At 47.6% G+C, this 20,186-nt stretch overlaps 1 protein-coding gene across 2 annotated transcripts in view; it reads right to left on the bottom strand.

The window, feature by feature from the left end:
* ATG10 (autophagy related 10) overlaps window positions 1-20,186 on the bottom strand; it is a 330,210-nt gene that overhangs the window by 112,202 nt on the left and 197,822 nt on the right. For both annotated transcript variants that reach the window (XM_040341657.1, XM_040341655.1), the window contains one exon: window positions 10,197-10,335. In XM_040341657.1, coding sequence (XP_040197591.1) covers window positions 10,197-10,335 — 139 coding nt within the window. The remainder of the gene's footprint in view (window positions 1-10,196; window positions 10,336-20,186) is intronic.

Raw genomic sequence — 20,186 nt, 5'->3', positions numbered from 1 at the left:
CAGCAGAAGCAGCAGTAGTAGTATTAACAGTAGTAGTTGATACAGAGTCATATCACATGGGCAGGAGTTGCCATGATGTACAGCAGTCTTAATAAGAGTATATAGGGTGTGAAATAACTGCTGACATAATTGTCTTGACTGATCCAAAGGAGTCATGGGAGAAAATCATGTGGTCAGATGAGACTATAATATAATTTTTTGATCATAATTTCACTAACCGTGTTCGGAGGAAGAATAATGATGAGTACCATGCCAAGAACGCCATCCCTAATGTGAAGCATGGGGGTGGTAGCATCATGCTTTGGTGGTGTTTTTCTGCACATGGGACAGGGTGACTGCACTGTATTAAGGAGAGGATGACCGGGGCCATGTATTGCAAGATTTTGGGCAACAACCTCCTTCCCTGAGTTAGAGCTTTGAAGATGGGTCGAGGCTGGGTCTTCCAACATGAGAATGACCCAAAGCACACAGCCAGGATAACCAAGGATTGGCTCTGTAAGGAGCATATCAAGGTTCTGGCGTGGCCTAGCCAGTCTCCAGACCTAAACCCAATAGAGAATCTTTGGAGGGAGCTCAAACTCCGTGTTTCTCAGCGATAGCCCAGAAACATGACTGATGTAGAGAAGATCTGTGTGGAGGAGTGGGCCAAAATCCCTCCTCCAGTGTGTGCAAAGCTGGTGTAAAACTACAAGAAATTTTTGACCGCTGTAATTGCAAAGAAAGCCTACTGTACCAAATATTAACATTGATTTTCTCTGATGTTGAAATAGTTATATTCAGCACTGTAAATACATCAGGTCCGGGGCTTCATCAGGGAATGCATGGCAAGGGACCCTTCAGCGCCCTGAACCGACGACGGGTGCCAGAAAGTCACCGCCGATCCAGGACTCATTCATCTTTATGAATGTGAGTCTGTCCACGGACTCTGTGGACAGACGGGTCCTCTTGTCCGTGACCACCCCACCTGCCGCGCTGAATGTCCGCTCAGATAGTACGCTGGAGGGGGGGCAAGACAATAACTCCAGCGCATACTGAGCGAGCTCGCGGCAGGTGTCCAATCTGGCAACCCAGTACTCCATGGGGTCGTCGGTGCTCATACTGTCAGAAGCACCGACGGACGCCATGTAGTCTGCCACCATGTGGGCCAGCCGCTGGTGGTGACTGCTGCTGCTGCTGCTGGTGGTGGTACTGGGTCGCTCGGTTTGGAAGAACATCCTCATCTCTTCCATTAGGTCCCCTGCTCGGCTGCAGCTGGGTGCAGCCACCTGCTGGGTGAGATGAGGGGGGACAACTGGAGGCCGGGGAGTTGCCTGCTCCAACCGTCTGACAATGGCTGCCTGCAGTTCCTCCATCCGGTGCTGCCTCCGGCTGGCTGGGATGAACTGCTCCAGTTTCCCCTTGCACCTGGGATCCAAAAGGGTGGCCATCCAGAAATCATCCCTCGTCTTGATGGTCTTAACCCGGGGGTCCCTCCTGAGGCATCTCAGCATGTGGGCAGCCATGGGGAAGAGCACAGCCCGCTGTGACTCCTCAATGCTGGCCAGGTGAATGAGGTGCGACTCTTCTTCCCTGAGGCGCTGCTGGTCAAACTCAGACATGCCCAACCCCCGGACTATCGGTGCCCCCAACACCGGCTCTCCCTCCTGACCAGGCCCTGACTCCGGGACGACACCAGCAACCACCTCCTCCTCCTCTTCATCATCATCCTCCTCCTCCTCCTCCTCCTCCTGGTCCTGGCCCTGGTCTCGGTGGAGCATTGCTGACTCCTCCTGCTCCACCAAGGCACTCTCCCCAGCCTCGAGCAGGCGATCTAGTGTCCTCTCCAGCATGAACAGTATTGGCAGCACGCTATTGAGGCCAATTTGCTCACTGCTGACCATCTTGGTCGCCTGCTCGAAGGAGGACAACACTTGGCAGACCTGGTTTATCTGCCCCCACTGCGCACAGGCGATGAAAGGGAGTTGTGGTGAAGCCCTCTGAGTGCCTAGTTCCATCAGGTACTCCCTCACCGCCCTTTGCTGCTCCCACAACCTCTTCAGCATGTGGAGGGTGGAGTTCCACCGCGTCACACTGTCCACAATCAGCCTGTGAAGGGGCAGATTGTACTTCCGCTGCAATTTGGACAGGGACGCGGTAGCGGTTGGGGAGCGCCTGAAGTGGCTGGCAATCCTACGCGCCTTTGCCACAATGTCACTCAACCCTGGATAAGTGCGCAGGAACTTCTGCACCACCAGGTTGAGGACATGTGCCAGACAGGGCACGTGCGTCAGACTGCCAGCATGGAGGGCGGCGAGTAGGTTGCTGCCGTTATCGCAGACAACCATACCTGGCTGGAGCCTTCGGGGTGTCAGCCACTTCTGGACCTGAGCTTGAAGTGCTTTCAGCACTTCTTCTGCAGTGTGTCTCCGGTCCCCTAAACTAACAAGCTGGAGCACGGCCTGACAGCGCACGTGCCCCACACTTGAGTAGCTACGGGGGCGCTTGCTGGGAGGCTCAGCAGCTGCGGAGACAGTGGCTTGAGGGAGACCAGCAGTTCTCCCCTGGACACCCCGGGGCGGCACCACAAGATCGGTTGCCGACGATCCCTCACCGACGCCTCGGAGGGAAACCCAATGGGCCGTGAAGCTGATGTAGCGTCCCTGCCCATGCCTGCTGGTCCAGCCATCCATTGTCAGATGAACCCTGTCGCTGACAGCGTGATCCAGCGACAGGGTTACATTCTGAACAATGTGCTGGTGTAGGGCAGGGACACCAGTCCTGGCAAAGAAATGGCGGCTGGGGACACGCCATTGGGGTTGGGCCTGCTCCAACATCTGCCTGAAGGGGTTGCTGTCAACTATGTTGAAGGGCAGCAGATGTTGGGCAATAACCCTTGCCAGGAGCCCATTGAGGGAACGCACACGTCGGTCTCCAGGGGGGAAGGGAGTGGTGCGGTCAAAGGCGTCTGAAATCGACGCCTGGCGCCGGACGGCAGTGCGGGACACAGACGTGGAGGGTGCTGTGGAAGTAGAGGTCTGGCTGCCGGTACCAGTACCTCTACTAGAGGGAGCGGGGGGGCATGACCTGCTGGAAACAGATGAAGATGTGGCAGGGGCTGCTGTACCCTGCTCACTTGTGGTGGTGGCGCTGCTACCACCACCACGCTTCATCTCCTCATACAACGCCCAGTGGTTTATCCTGAGGTGCTGGTTCAGGGCTGTGGTACCCACCCGAGCCAAACACTTCCCTCTCTTCACCCTCACTTTACAAATCCGGCAGATGGCCACGGTAGGGTTGTCTGCCACCAGGGTAAAGAAATTCCAGACAGGTGACTTCAGCACCGCCCTCCTGTCAGATGGGGTGACGCTTACTTGCACCTGCTGGGATTCGGTGCGCACAGGTGGAGCTGCCTGCTGCTGCTGCTGCTGCTGCTGCTCCTCCTCCTGACACCTCCTGCTGCCATCACCAGTGGAGACCCTGACGATGGTCTCCCTGGTGGTGACCTGGCGCACCGTTTCACCAGGGTGCCTACCTTCCCCGTCGTCACTGACGTAGTGAGCCGACGCGTCAGATGGCAACCATGATGGGTCACCCTCTTCGCCCCCAGAGATGTCAGACCAAGGGCTGAGATGTGTTGGTCTGAGGGAACCACGTGACATGGAGCCTCTAGCCTGGCTCCGCTGTCCCCTCACCCACGCCTGGGTCTGACTAGGTGCTGCTGTTTCCTGCACCAAAACAGCAGCACCAGTTTGAAGGGATGTCTCTGGGATACTGCCAGCAGGTATCCCATCCTCCTCATCCATCCCTTCAAAAAGGTCCTGACCATCAGGACAGAGCTGGAGGTCTGCCTGATGCATGGCCTCCCCCAAGAGATCCCTATCACTGTCGCTGTCGAACAGTAAGATGCTGGACTCTTGGGGGCTGGGGGGGGGTAGTACAGGCAACGGTGTAATGGTGGTACTACTGTGAGTCGGGACCGACGACTCAGTGGCACTGCTGTGCCCCATGTAGTCCACCACTACTTGAGCCTGAGATGGCAATATCGGGCGGCTGCCCGATGGGAAGAACTCCCGGATCAGGCGTACTCCCCTTGCACCCGATCCTCTACCACTAGTAGGGGCACGAGAGGTACCCCGTGCTGGCAGCGATCCAGCACTGGGAGTAACTCCCCTACCCCTACTGCCACGGCCACGGATGCCGCTCATAATTGCTGATATGTGTGTGGGGGGGTTAAACTTTATTGGGGGGGAAAATGTGAACAAAATGTGTTTTTGTGTTTTTTTTACAAGACAGGCACGCAGACAAAGACGTACACAGACAGCTACTAAACTATAAGAAAAGTAGTACACCAGACAAGGACTACAAAATTAAAGAAAAAAAAAAAAAGCACTAAACAAAAACTAACTTTTTTTTTTTTTTTTTTTTTAAACACAAAACACAGACACTAAACACACACTAAGCTAAGCTAGATGAAATAAATGTACACTAACAGTGTGTACACTTACTACACAAAATTTAACTAAACTGAACACAAAACTTAGCTTTTATAAAAGCTCTTTAGGGAAAACTAAACAAAATTTGAACTGAGATGCCTATCAAATATCACTGAACAGTGAACCTGCAAGATCTGACAGTAACACAAGATGAACAAAACTTAGCTTTTAGAAAAGCTCTTTTATAAAGCTCAGATCAATATGTGTTCTGAAATCTCTTGCAAATATAACTGAACAGGGAGGATTGCAGGATCAAACAGTAACACAAATGAAAAAAACAGCACAAAACAGCACAAAACGTAGCTTTGAAAAAAGCTCTTGGGTCTATTGCTTTGAAAAAAGCAGTTGATATACTGGAAAAGATCCACTGGAATCACTAAATAGCAATGCTGGTGATGATCTAAATCAATCAAGAACAAAGACACAGGAAACCAGGAACACAGAAACAGCCTCCACACTCTATAGCCAGCTTCTGAATCTGCAATGAAATGGTGCTGGGAGTGAGCTTATATAATGTCCATGCAGGCAGGTTCCTATTGGTTGCTAACCTGTGACGAGTGTGGAAGGAGAACTCTGATTGGCTCTGATGCAAAAGGGCGGAGCAAATAATCGCGCAATATTCCTATTGCCGAATATTCGCATTGCGAATATTCGGCAATATAAAATGATCGCTTCAGCTACTCGGCCCAATGGCTCTAATCATACCAGCAATGCTTTCAGACGTCTATGGAGATCACTAGGATGTGATCTGTTTTAAAAATGAAACTGTAAAAATCGCTCTGATGCGGAAGATCGGGGCGAGGAAAATAATCGCGCGATATTGCGTTTGCCGAATAATCGCATTGCGATCTTTCTGGAAAATTCAATGAACGCTTCAGCTACTCGGCCCAGGGTCTCTAATGATACCAGCAATGCTTTTAGACGTCGATGGAGATATCTAGGATGTGATCTGATTCAAAAAAAAAATTGTAAAAAATCGAATATTCGGAATTGCGAATATTCACCGCGAATTTCGAAATATAGCGCGATTTCTCGAATATGCTATATTCGAGTCGAATATTCGCAATGCGAATATTCGTGAGCAACACTAGTTACCACACTTGTCTGTACTGGTAAACATTTGGATTATTTACAACATTGTCCAGGAATATACTCTGAATATAAGCACTTGTCTATTTTAACATTGTGAGTAGCTCTTTGTATGGATTCTTTTAAAAAGTTTAATACAGTTTTACATTATGTGGGTCTCCCTATTCCTATTTTATTTATGAATTTCGTGGAAACACATGGATGGTATTTATTCAACATACATTGGAGAGTTTGTGATACCATAGGATTCCTATCACATGGAGTCTGGTGAACCACCATTATGATGAGATTTCAGCTTACAGGCTAATTCAACTCAGTAATAATTTAAGTAATGCCTCGTACACACAACCAGTTTTCCTGTTGGGAAAACTGCCATGACAGCTTTTGGCCGGAAAAACTGTCTGTGTGGATGCTCCATGGCAGTTTTCCCGACAGGAAAACCATTGGGAATCCTGGTGGGAAAAATGAGAACAAGTTTTCTTTTTTCCTGCTCGGATTCCCGGCAATCTTTTTCCCAGCAGTTTTCCTATGGGAAACACTGCGATGGAGCATACACACGACCGGGATTCCCGGCCAAAGCTCTCATGGCAGTTTTCCTGCCAGGAAAACCGGCCGTGTGTAGGGGGAAAAAGCTGCCGAGCAGGTTCTCGGCTTTCCCTTTTTGTGTATGGGGCATTTCCCGATCATGTGTACGGGGCATAAGAGTCCAATTTCAATAGAGGTGACTGTGCACTTGGTGATCACAAGTACTAGTTCAACATAACATTTTCAACAGCACAGTGGTTTCTTTGCATACAATTGGGACTGCTGTACCGTTTACATATATATGCTTTTTTTCATGTCTCTGTTTTTTATATTTTATGGATTGCCTTATTAGTTTGATTTTTCCTGTTTTCTAATAGCAGCATTCACAGCATCACCTACAGCGTGGCAATTTACTTTTGATTTTGTTACACAGTTTGTCTGACTGTTTGTTTGCCAGCAGCACATTTTTGCACCTACCAGAGCAATATTTTTTATGTTTTTTAGTTGTTTTAGAGCTTCACTGAGAGTAGTTTTACCTGCTAAACGATTACTATGTATAGCCATCTTGAGATGTGCACAGCGTTGCTCCACAGCACAGCCCAGTCTAGCAGAGGGAACCTGATCTTTTTCTATTGCAATCCCACTTTCACATACAGGTCCCCTCCCAACCCCACCCCTATGACTGGACAGTGAAAAGAGAAGCAGCATACTGATGTGCTCATCTCTTTGTCATTCTGCTTTATCCTCCAATCAGCATGGTTCTTGCAATGCAGCATGCATGTGCAGTTTCTCCCACCCCTTCTCTGAGCTTTGCTGTGCAGACTGTACAGGGTCTGCAAGAGGCTAATACCAAGTCAAATTCAGGTACTTATGAATCAGATATACATTTATGTGTGCCATATTCCTGGACTCTGGAGTTCAGCTTTAAAGCATATGTAAATCCAACCACTAAAGCTTTACCTTGTTAATGTAATTTCAAAAGTCATTTTCAATCTGCCACTCTCAATAACTAAGTAATACCGGCTAATTTTGCCATTAAGGTCCTTGTTCAGGCACTTCTTGTCATAGGGTAACAACACTCTGTCCTTGTCTTCAAATTCTGGTTCTGTGCAGCCACCCCCCTCACATGCTCTCCCAATGGGGACTATGGTGACTACAAGTGACCATTCTGATGCACATTGCATGGACTTATTCCTCTGAGGGAAGATTTACCCCCCTTCCTGACCAGGCCATTTTTTGCTATACGACACTGCATTATTCTAACTGAAAATTGCACTGTTGCGCGACACTGGACCCAAATAAAAATGTTGTCCTTTTTTTCCCCACCAATAGAGCTTTCTTTTGGTGGTATTTGATCACCTCTACATTTTAAAAGTTTTATAAACATATATATATATATATATATATAGTGCCTTGCGAAAGTATTTGGCCCCCTTGAACTTTGCGACCTTTTGCCACATTTCAGGCTTCAAACATAAAGATATAAAACTGTAATTTTTTTGGAAGAATCAACAGCAAGTGGGACACAATCATGAAGTGGAACGAAATTTATTGGATATTTCAAGCTTTTTTAACAAATAAAAAACTGAAAAATTGGGCGTGCAAAATTATTCCGCCCCTTTACTTTCAGTGCAGCAAACTCTCTCCAGAAGTTCAGTGAGGATCTCTGAATGATCCAATGTTGACCTAAATGACTAATGATGATAAATAGAATCCACCTGTGTGTAATCAAGTCTCCGTATAAATGCACCTGCACTGTGATAGTCTCAGAGGTCCGTTTATAGCACAGAGAGCATCATGAAGAACAAGGAACACACCAGGCAGGTCCGAAATACTGTTGTGGAGAAGTTTAAAGCCAGATTTGGATACAAAAAGATTTCCCAAGCTTTAAACATCCCAAGGAGCACTGTGCAAGCGATAATATTGAAATGGAAGGAGTATCAGACCACTGCAAATCTACGAAGACCTGGCCGTCCCTCTAAACTTTCAGCTCATACAAGGAGAAGACTGATCAGAGATGCAGCCAAGAGGCCCATGATCACTCTGGATGAACTGCAGAGATCTACAGCTGAGGTGGGAGACTCTGTCCATAGGACAACAATCAGTCGTATACTGCACAAATCTGGCCTTTATGGAAGAGTGGCAAGAAGAAAGCCATTTCTTAAAGATATCCATAAAAAGTGTCGTTTAAAGTTTGCCACAAGCCACCTGGGAGACACACCAAACATGTGGAAGAAGGTGCTCTGGTCAGATGAAACCAAAATCAAACTTTTTGGCAACAATGCAAAACGTTATGTTTGGCGTAAAAGCAACACAGCTCATCACCCTGAACACACCATCCCCACTGTCAAACATGGTGGTGGCAGCATCATGGTTTGGGCCTGCTTTTCTTCAGCAGGGACAGGGAAGATGGTTAAAATTGATGGGAAGATGGATGGAGCCAAATACAGGACCATTCTGGAAGAAAACCTGATGGAGTCTGCAAAAGACCTGAGACTGGAACGGAGATTTGTCTTCCAACAAGAGATTTGTCTTCCAAAACAGAAAGCAAAATCTACAATGGAATGGTTCACAAATAAACATATCCAGGTGTTAGAATGGCCAAGTCAAAGTCCAGACCTGAATCCAATCGAGAATCTGTGGAAAGAACTGAAAACTGCTGTTCACAAACGCTCTCCATCCAACCTCACTGAGCTTGAGCGGTTTTGCAAGGAGGAATGGGCAAAAATTTCAGTCTCTCGATGGGCAAAACTGATAGAGACATACCCCAAGCGACTTACAGCTGTAATCGCAGCAAAAGGTGGCGCTACAAAGTATTAACTTAAGGGGGCTCAATCATTTTGCACGCCCAATTTTTCAGTTTTTTATTTGTTAAAAAAGTTTGAAATATCCAATAAATTTCGTTCCACTTCATGATTGTGTCCCACTTGTTGATTCTTCCAAAAAATTTACAGTTTTACCGTATTTATCGCGGTATAACGCACTCCCGCGTATACCGCGCACCCCCAAAGTTGACCCGAATCCTGTGGAAAAAAAGTTTTTTTTGTACTTACAGTTTTGGTGTCTTGCGCGGCGTCCATCGGCGGCCTCGTCGGGTCCGGCGTTCGTCTGCGGCTTCGGGTGTCCTTTTCGGCGGGTCCAGCGTCCTTCTGCGGCTTCGGGTGTCCTTCTGCGGCGGGTCCAGTGTCCTCTTCGGCGGGTCCGGTGTCCTCTTCGGCGGGTCCGGTGTCCTCCTCGCTCGTTTCCCGCGCTGAGTTTGAATACTGCGCCGACATATACAGAGCGCAGTACACTCGTGTATTGTCGGCAATGCTCGGCTACCCGCGGTGACGTCCTGTACGTCCAGGACGTGAGCGCGGAAGGAGCCGAGACTGCCCGACTATGCCCGAGTGTACTGCGCTCGGTATATGTCGGCGCAGTATTCAAAACTCGGCGCGGGTATCGGCGTATACTGCGCACCCACGATTTTGCCCTTATTTTCAGGGCAAAAAAGTGCGCGGTATACGCCGATAAATACGGTATATCTTTATGTTTGAAGCACGAAATGTGGCAAAAGGTCGCAAAGTTCAAGGGGGCCGAATACTTTCGCAAGGCACTGTATATATATATATATATATATATATATATATATATATATATATATATATATATATATATATATATTAGCACTGATTATAAATTATAAATATATAATTTATGCTCAGAATATATATATATTGGTCCAAATTTTGGGCTGAACTCAGACCTTAAACAAACCAGAAGATGCATAGGACAGGACACAGGGCTCCACAGCTGTCCTGGAGCTGTGTGAACTGGCTCCACTGAGAGCTGGTCACAGTCTCCTGACATGCAAATTGGATGCGGAGGAAAGCCACATCCAATTCGCACCAGTGTGAACCCAGCCTTAGAGAATACATGTACTAATGCATATACTAGGCACCATATGACAATGCATATTGTAAGGAAACGTTTTTCTGTTGCCTGTAGCTATCAAATTAGATACCATTCTTCCATAAGTAGGTCAAAAAAGAAGTAAAAAGGTTGTGGGTAATAATAAAGCAAGGGGGGTTGAGATTAATATTAGCAGTAGTAATAGAAGATAACTAATACCCAAGAAGCTGGCTCTGAAGTAGAGTACAGGGACTTGGTAGCTGATGGAGTACAGGACGTGATATTCATAGTGAATCACTTCTGTTTCCTGAGCTTCCTGTGGTATAACCAAGCTCTCATCCTCTTCCTCGTGGAAACCCTGCAAAACAGAATGAAGAATATATTCAATTACGTTCATTCAGAAGCATTTTCTTGACATATCATAAGCACAGCGTGATTTCAGCATCCCCATGAATTCCAGGAAAAACCAATTGATTTTTCAGCATAGCAAAAAAAAAAAGGAATTTACACAACTGACAGTGTTTACTTGGTGAGCTGTATGTTTTGCTAGGATATTTGCAACATGATGACTATGCAGGGGTGGATTTATATTACGGGAGCCTACATGCCATGCAACAAATGAAATTGTCCTGCAAGACATTTAGGAACCGACGAGCCTAATGCGCGGTTCCTTCCGCCCAGTCTATGTCTGGATAATTAAAATCCCCATTATAACACTTCCCATCCTTGCTGCTAATCCAACTTGTGATAGGAGATCCGTCTCCCCCTCATCCCTCAGGTTAGGGGGCCTATAGCATACTCCCAGTATTATTTTCCCCTTAGCTTCATCCCCTTGAAGCTCTACCCATAAGGATTCCACCTCCTCCCTAGCTCCCTTAGTAATATCATCTCTCACATTCACTTGTACATTATTCTTGATATATAGGCATACGCCACCACCTTTTTACCCTCTCTATCCTTGCGATAAAGGGTATACCCTTGAATAGCTGCCAGCCAATCATGAGAGCTGTTGAACCAGGTCTCTGAAATTCCCACAAAATCCAAATCCTTCTCGTACAACAGTATCTCTAGTTCACCCATCTTGTCTGCCGAGCTCCTGGCATTGGTGAACATGCCACATAGTTTAGACCGGTCTCATACTATCCTCTTATTGGGTGTTCCGAGATTGCAACTAGGACTTGTTACTACACTTACCTTGGGTTTATGTACTTTAGTCAACCTACCACTAATGCCCCCAATACTACCCTCTGGAATATGTTTTGTGTTGACTATCTCTACCTCTGCCCCCCCCCCCCTCCCACCTACTTTAAATTTAAGTCTTGCTTGCTTTGGGAGCACAAAACAATCCCCAGAACACAACATACCACCAGATACCAATAGAATGAGATTGGACAAGTATGACAGAATGGACCAACTCTAGATTGGGGTGACGAGTGGTCTTCCCCTTTTAGACATGTGGAGTTGCATGTGCTTGAGTAAGATGGGCGTTTTTAACAGAGTGACCCAAAAAGACAAAATTTAGGTGCCGCTCAGGTAGAGAGGTAAAGTCCAACAAGACCACTGTGAGTGCAGGGAGGGACTGGGAGCTCGTTCCTCATTATTAGGCTCCAAGGGACGGAGTGAAATGTGTTGAAGGTGTAGCCTGGCTGGAGTATGGGCTGAGGCTGCCATTCATCTTACTTTATGCACATGGGTCTGCACATGGGTCTGCTTCGTGATGTGCAGCTTATGGAGCTTTTTCTTTGACATTGTTTTTAACAGAGGCATCTGAAACTCACCCTCCAAGTTTTTCTGAGGAAGCAAATGCTGCCCCTGAAACACGTAGTAATATCTTCTTTGTCTAGCCAATGTTACAATCATACAATACAATGTACAGTGCCTTGCAAAAGTATTCCTCCACTTGGCTTTTTACCTATTTTGTTACATTACAGTCTTTAGTTCAATGTTTTTTTTTTTATCTGAATTATATGTGATGGATCAGAACACAAAAGTCTTAGTTGGTGAAGTAAAATATATACATAAAACAACTTTTCAGAAATAAAAAAAAATGATAATTGGCATATGCGTATGTTATGAAGCCCATAAAAAGCTCTGGTGCAACCAGTTACCTTCAGAAGTCACATAATTGGTGAAATGATGTCCACCTGTGTGCAATATAAGTGTCACATGATCTGTCATTACATATACACACCTTTTTGAAAGGCCCCAAAGGCTGCAACACCTAAGAAAGAGGCACCACTAACCAAACACTGCCATGAGGACCAAGGAACTCTCCAAAAAAGTGAGGCCTCGTACACACGACAGAGATTCTCGGCAGAATTCGCCGAGAAACTCGGTCAAAACCCGGATTCTGCCGAGAATCTCTGTCGTCTGTACAGTTTTGGCTCGATGGAGCCGCCGAGGAGCTCGACGAGAAAATAGAGAACATGTTCTCTATTTTCTCGTTGGCCGCGTTGTTCTATAGGAGAAGGCGGCCCGCCGAGCTCCTCGGCGGCTTCATCCCAAAACGAGACGAGGAACTCGACGTGCCAAGCACGTCGAGTTCCTCTGTCGTGTGTACGGGGCCTAAGGGACAATGTTGTTGAGAAGTACAAGTCAGGCCTTGTACACACGACCGAGAAACTCGACGGCGGAAACACATCGTTTTGCTTGTGAAGCCGTCGAGAAACTCGACAAGCCAATTTTCTCCATTCCCGTCAAAGAAATAGAGAACATGCTCTCTTTTTGGCTCGTCGAGTTTCTCGACAGTTTCCTTGACGAAAGTGTACACACGACAGGTTTCCTCGGCAAAAAAATATCTCCCAGCAAGTTTCTTGCTGGTTTTTGCCGAGGAACTCGGTCGTGTGCACGAGGCCTCAGGGTTAGTTTATAAAAAAAAATATCCAAATCTTTGATGATACCTAGGAGCATCATCAAATCTATTATAACCAAATGGAAATAACATGGCACAACGGCAAACTTGCCAAGAGACGGGCGCACACCAAAACCCGAGACCTAAGTTAACAGTGGAGGAGCTGCAGAGTTCCACAGCAGAGACTGGAGTATCTGTACATAGGACGTCAATAAGACGTACGCCCCATAGAGTTGGGCTTTATGGCAGAGTGGCCAGAAAAAAACCATTACTTTCAGCAAAAAACAAAATGGCACATTTTGAGTTTGCGAAAAGGCATGTGGGAGACTCCCATAATGTATGGAGGAAGGTGCTCTGAGTTGATGAGACTAAAATTTTACTTTTTGGCCATCAAAGAAAATTCTATGTCTGGCGCAAACCCAACACATCACATCACCCAAAGAACACCATCCCCGCAGTGAAACATGGTGGCGGCAGCATCATGCTGTGGGGATATTTTTCAGCAGTCGGGACTGGGAAACTGGTCAGAGTTCAGAAAAAGATGGATGGTGCTAAATACAGGGATATTCTTGAGCAAAACCTGTACAACTCTGTGTGATTTGAGGCTAGGACGAAGGTTCACCTTCCAGCAGGACAATCACCCCAAACACACTGCTAAAGCAACACTTGAGTCGTTTAAGGAAAAACACGTGAATGTGTTGGAATGGCCTAGTCAAAGCCCAGACCTCAAGCCAATAGAAAATCTGTCGTAAGATTTAAAGATTGCTGTGCACAAGTGCAAACCATCCAACTTGAAGGAGCTGGAGCAGTTTTGCAAGGAGGAATGGACGAAACTCCCAGTGGTAAGATGTGTCAAGCTCATAGAGACTTATCCAAAGGTACTTGGAGCTGTGATAGCCGCAAAAGGGGGTGAATAGTTATGCACATTGGGCTAGATTCAGCAATGAATTACGCTAGCGTATCTATAGATACGCCGCGTAAATTCAAAGCTGCGCCAGCGTATCTTTTTTCTGTTCTCAGAAAGCAAGATACGCCGACATTAGCCTAAGATCCGACTGGCGTAAGTCTCTTACACTGTTGTATCTTAGGGTGCATATTTACGCTGGCCGCTAGGTGGCGCTTCCGTCGTTTTCGGCGTAGAATATGCAAATGACCTAGATACGCCAATTCACAAATTTACGTACGCCCGGCGCTATTTTTATATGTTGTTTTTCGGCGTAAGCTTGCTCCTGCTATTAGGAGGCGTACGCAATTTTAAGTATGGACGTCGTTGCCGTGTCGAATTTGGAATTTTTTACGTAGTTTGCGTAAGTCTTTCGCGAATAGGGCTGGAAGTAATTTACGTTCACGTCGAAACCAATGACGTCCTTGCGGCGTACTTTGGAGCAATGCACACTGGGAAATTCCACGGACGGTGCATGCGCCGTTCGGGAAAAACGTCAATCACGTCGGGTCACCAAGAATTAACATAAAACACGCCCCCTCATCCTCATTTGAATTACGCGCGCTTACGCCGGCCCTATTTACGCTACGCCGCCATAAGTTAGAATGCAAGTGCTTTGTGAATACAGCTCTTGCCTCTCTAACTTACGGCGGCGTAGCGTAAATACGATACGCTGCGCCGCCGTAACAATGCGCGCCCCCTACGTGAATCTAGCCCATTGTCTTTTTCTGTTATTTTGTCCTGTTTGTTGTTTGCTTCACAATAAAAAAAAAATCTTCAAAGTTGTGGGCATGTTCTGTAAATTAAATTATGCAAATCCTCAAACAATCCATGTTAATTCCAGGTTGTGATGCAACAAAACATGAAAAATGCCAAGGGGGGTGAATACTTTTGCAAGGCACTGTATATGATTACCAGCTATATTTAATATCTAAGTTATAGTGTATAGTGTGATCTAGATGGAAGGAGTTTAAATGTAATCAATATAATGTGATTTGTGTTTTAATACCAGCCTGATTAACCACTTCAGAACTGCCCGCATTGTACTGTAAACAGGCGGTTCCTACAGGCACAGTGACCTGTGTTCAGGGCACACGTGCATGTGCCCCCCCCCCCCCCCCAACACACACACATGACTCCCACTGTGATTGGACACAGCAGGATTTTGTCAGCAGGTCCCGGTCAATGATTCATGGCCAGGACCTGCTGATCGGCTGTGTCCAATTACAGCCCAGAGCTCTGTACAGGGCTCTGTACAGAGGGAACAATCTTTGTTTCTTCAGGAGAAGGAACAATAATACACACATTAACACTTGTGAGGCACACACTTAACCCCCTGATTACCCGAGATGTTAACCCCTTCCCAGCCAATGTCATTAGTACAGTGACGGTGCATATTATTATCACTGATTACTGTATTAGTGTCACTGGTGATGTCAGTTAGTCAGTTCCCACCCAGTGTCAGTTAGCGCCAGGTTTGCCGCCACAGTATCACAGTCCCACTACAGGCGGTCTCCTAGTTACAAACATCCGACTTACAAACAGAGGGAGGCATCAGGAAGTGAGAGGAAATCTACCCCTAGGAAGGAAAATTCCCTCCTGTAAGAGATATTATGGGAAAAAGTACCTCCACTGATGCTTTATCACCAAGGCGTGTTTCCACAACAGCCCAAAATTTTCAAAATCCAATTGTCATTGGGACAGAAAGTGAGGTGAAATCTTCTGAACAGGGGCACAGACGGCAAAACAAATGTTACAGGGGTGTTAACCCTTCTCTATGCTATCCAAAAAGCTTACATTTTTTTATTTTTTTTGCTGGAGCTACACTTAAAAAATCTATCTGTTCTGACTTACAAACAGATTCAACTTAAAGTGATTGCAAAGCTTAGAGTTTAAAAATAAATAAATAACAAACATGTCATACTTTACTGTGCAGTTAGTTTTGCACAGAGTGGCCCCAAACACCATCTTCTGGGGTCCCTCTGCGGCTCTCAAGGCTCCTCCCCGCATCGTATAACCCCTTAGGAGAAGTGCTCTCCCAGGGGGGTTACCTTGCGGGCGTGCTCCCGAGTCCATCATTCGGCGTCCATAGACGTTGAATGTAGAACTTGGCCCACCCCCCGTGTCATTGGATTTGGATCTCAGTTTGTAGACACTATGGGCTAGATTCATAAAGACTTACGACGGGCGTATCAGTAGATACTCCGTCGTAAGTCCGAATCCGCGCCGTCGTAACTTTAAGCGTATGTTCAAACTGAGATACGCTTAAATGTTGCTAAGATACGACCGGCGTAAGTCTCCTACGCCGTCGTATCTTAGCTGCCTATTTACGCTGGCCGCTAGGGTCGTGTACGCTGATTTACGCCTAGAATATGTAAATCAGCAAGATACGCCTATTCACGAACGTACGCACGCCCGTCGCAGTATAGATACGCTGTTTATGTAAGGCGTTTTCCTGGGTAAAGATAAACCACCAAAAAGGTGGCGCAGCCAATGTTAAGTATGGACGTCGGAACCGCGTCAAATTTTTCACGTTTTACGTCGTTTGCGTAAGTCGTCTGTGAATAGGGGTTGTGCGTAAGTTACGTTTACGTCGATAGCATGGATTATTTGCGGCGTAATTTTGAGCATGCGCACTGGGATACTTTCACGGACGGCGCATGCACCGTTCGTTAGAAACGTCAAATACGTGGGGTCACGAGTATTTAGCATAGAACAAGCCCCCAACCAGCCTATTTTGAATTAGGCGGGCTTACGCCGGCCCAGTTACACTACGCCGCCGAAAGTTAGAGCGCAACTTCTTTGTGAATACAGGACCTGCCGCTCTAACTTACGGCGGCGTAGTGTATCTAAGATACACTACGCCCGCCTAAAGATAGGCACATCTCTCTGAATCTAGCCCTATAACCTTTAAACAAACCAATCAACATACTGTACACGTATTGGGATTTTTTTTATTACCAAAGACATGTAGCAGAATACATTTTTTTTTTTTTCAAATTGTTTTTATTAAAGTTTTTCAGATAGTACAGAAAGAAGAACAAAATAGATAGGACATAGAGTTACACAGCTCAAATATGCATACAATGTAAAAGCGAATACGCGTTATAGTTCATTGTTACAGTGTGCTTCAATAACCAAAGTAAGGACTGCTGGGGAGCAGAGGGCGCACCCAGTCACTGACATGACACAATCACCGCGTGCCGACACAGCAGCTCGACATATGCCAACTGTGGGACCCAGGCTAAATGAGAGAGGTAAGGTCTACATGAAATGTTTAGCCGGCAGTTTCGGACTCCGCCAACCAAGCCCTCCAAACTTTGTCATACTTCTGCGGGCAGCCTCTATTGAAGTATGTATCTTTGTACAGGGGGAGGCTAGCGTTGACCAGACGTCTCCACTGTATCAGGGAGGGGGGCGTGGGTTCCTTCCAGTGCATAGCAATGTTCTTACGTGCATAAAAGAGGAGCAGGCTGATCAGTGTACGCTTGGCGGAGGATGTAACAATGTTCTCAATGATACCCAAGAGACAGATCTCCATTGCCAAGGGCAGTTGAGCCGCCGCCACTTTGTTAGTCAATTCTAGCACCTCCTCCCAATACTGTTTCACTGCAGGGCATGTCCAAAAAATGTGGAAGAAGTCGCCGGGAGAGGCGCTACACCTCCAGCACTCCGGGGAATGCGCAGGGTTCATCTTGTGAAGCCTGTGTGGGGTGAAATATGCCCTGTGAACAATTTTAAATTGCACCAGTCTATCCCGAACCGAAACCAGGGTGCTAAAGGGAAGATCCCATACATCATCCCAATCGTCAGTATCCAACGAGGGAATATCTCTCCGCCACCTGGACCGCAGCCCGTCCAGGGGGGGGAGAGATACAAAGATCAAATAGGAGTACAGGTGTGAGGTGGGCTTTGCATCACAGTTAAACCTAAGTGTCCTCTCTAACTCCGACTGAGCCACAATGCATGAGGACCGCGGGAACTGCGCTGCAAATGCATGTGACAATTGGCGATATCTGAAAGTATAGTGTGAGGGTAAATTAAATGTGGACATGAGCTCCGCAAAGGGTATCAACTTATTTTGCGAGACAATGTGCGACATCAATTTGATGCCGCGTCTTGACCACGCCGCGGGGTCTAGAAGCTTATAGAGGTGGTCCAGGGTGGGGTTCAGCCAGAGGGGGGCATTAGGGGAAACCTCAGAGGGTTTACATTTTTCAATATCTAGTCCCGTCCGCCACGCCCGTAGTGTGGTAAGCATGGAAGGGGTCAGGGGGTGCGGCGCGCGGGGGCCCCGGAACAGCAATAACCGAAGGGCCTCCAGCGAACCGACCACCGAGGCCTCCAGGGCGGTGGAGGTGTTGGTCCCGTCCGGTCGCAGCCACCAGGCTGCGGTCACCAGCTGGGTTGCCAGAAAGTACTTGTAGCAATCAGGGAACGCCATTCCCCCCTGTGTTCGCGGCCTCATTAACGTTGTCAGTTTGTACCTTGGCGGGGCGGTACCCCAAATGAAAGAGGAGAAAATTTGATTTAGTTTACGGAAGAAGGACTTGGGCACCCACTGAGGGGAGTGGCGAAAGAGGTATACCAATTTTGGGACAATTTTCATCTTGAGGAGATTAACCCGTCCCCAGACAGATAGAGGCAGGTTATCCCATGCCTTGAGCCTTGACTGAGCCTCTAGTAAAACTGGGGATAGATTAAGCGAGATAAAGTCTGTGGCCACGGCAGAGACCTGCACCCCTAGGTACTTAAATGAACTAACCCAACATAGTGGGTTATCGGGCAGGGAGGTGGACCTGGCTGCCTGGTCAATCGGGAAGAGCAGGGACTTGGACCAATTCACCTTGAGCCCAGTGACCGAGGCGAACGCGTTCAGCACAGTCAGAGCGCCTCGCAGCGAGGGACCAGCGTCATTCAGGAACAGTAACAAATCGTCCGCGTACAGGGCCACCCTCTCCTCCAGCAAGCCCACACGGAGACCTTTAATGAGTGGTGAGGAGCGGAGGGCCTCCGCCACCGGTTCCATGGCAAGGGCAAAAAGGGCCGGAGAGAGAGGGCAACCCTGCCGCGTTCCCCTGTAGAGCCTGAAGGGGACAGACAGTCCACCACTCAGACGCACCGAAGAAGTGGGGGCCCTGTACAGCACCTGAAGCCACTTGATGAAAAGCAGAGGAAACCCCATCCTTCGCAAAGTCTCCCACAGAAAAGGCCACTCGACCGTGTCGAAGGCCTTTTCGACATCTAATGAGGCCACGGTCCTGGTTCCTTCATTTATATGTTGGGTGTGTATGTTGGTGAAGAGCCTCCTGAGGTTCACATCCGTGGACCTCCGGGGCATGAAACCCGTCTGGTCCGAGTCTATCACAGTGGGCAGCATGGGGTATAGTCGGAGGGCAAGGAGTTTAGTTAGGATTTTGAAATCAGTATTAAGGAGAGCAATGGGTCTGTATGAGGCACACAGGGATGGATCTTTGGGAGGTTTGTATATCAGCGTCAAATGTGCGTGGTACATGGATATAGGGAGATTCCCGTCCGTCAGGCTGGAAGTGTATAGCTGGGCCAGCAGGGGGGCCAAGAGGCCCACGTGTGCCCTGTAAAAGTCTAACGGGAGCCCGTCTGGACCAGGCGCCTTGCCCGGTGGGAAGGACTGGATGGCGATCTGTACCTCTAGGGCCGTAATCGGTCGGACCAGAGCCTCCCGCTCCTCATCTGATAGCCAGCCCAGCGCCAGAGGGTCCAGCAGGGCTTGTAGGGTCTCGGGTCTGAAGTCTGTGGGCAAACTGGAGGAATATAATGTCCTGTAAAAGTCACTAAAGGTTTGGAGGACATCCTGTGGGGAGGACACTGTCCCACCCCCAGGAGTCTGGAGGAGCGAAATCGTCGTGAGAGGTTGGTCATGTTGGGCCATCATAGCCAACAGGCGGCCATTACGGTCCCCCTGTTCAAAGGCCCGCTGTTTGCCCTTGTGGATCTCCAGGCGCGTTGCCTCTGCCAGGTGCAGCTGCATGTTTCGTTGGGCCACCATCAGTAGATCAAAATGATCCGAGGTGGGGTCCGAATTGTACCTGTCAGTGCTGTCAGTAGTGGCTTGTTTCAATTCCCTGGTCCGGGCCGAGTGTTGTTTCTTGACATTGGCTATGGAGGAGATGTATTGCCCTCTGGCATATGCCTTAAAGGCATCCCAGACAACCCCAGGGGAAGAAGTTCCTGCATTATTTTCCCAAAACTCAGAGAGAAGAGGGGGTAGGACCTCAGCTATGTCAGGATGAGTGACCCATTGAGCACCCATGGCTTCTTAAGAGTTAGGATCTTGCTGCCCATGAGATGTGTCTCTTGGAGTAAAATGAGTTGGGGTGAGCGGGATTTTAAATATTGAAAAAGGGTGGCACGCTTAAATTTAGAATTAAGGCCT

This window comes from Rana temporaria, chromosome 1 (genome assembly GCF_905171775.1).
Source record: "Rana temporaria chromosome 1, aRanTem1.1, whole genome shotgun sequence".
In the NCBI taxonomy this organism is placed as follows: domain Eukaryota; kingdom Metazoa; phylum Chordata; class Amphibia; order Anura; family Ranidae; genus Rana; species Rana temporaria.
This window is presented reverse-complemented; position numbering and strand designations above follow the sequence as displayed.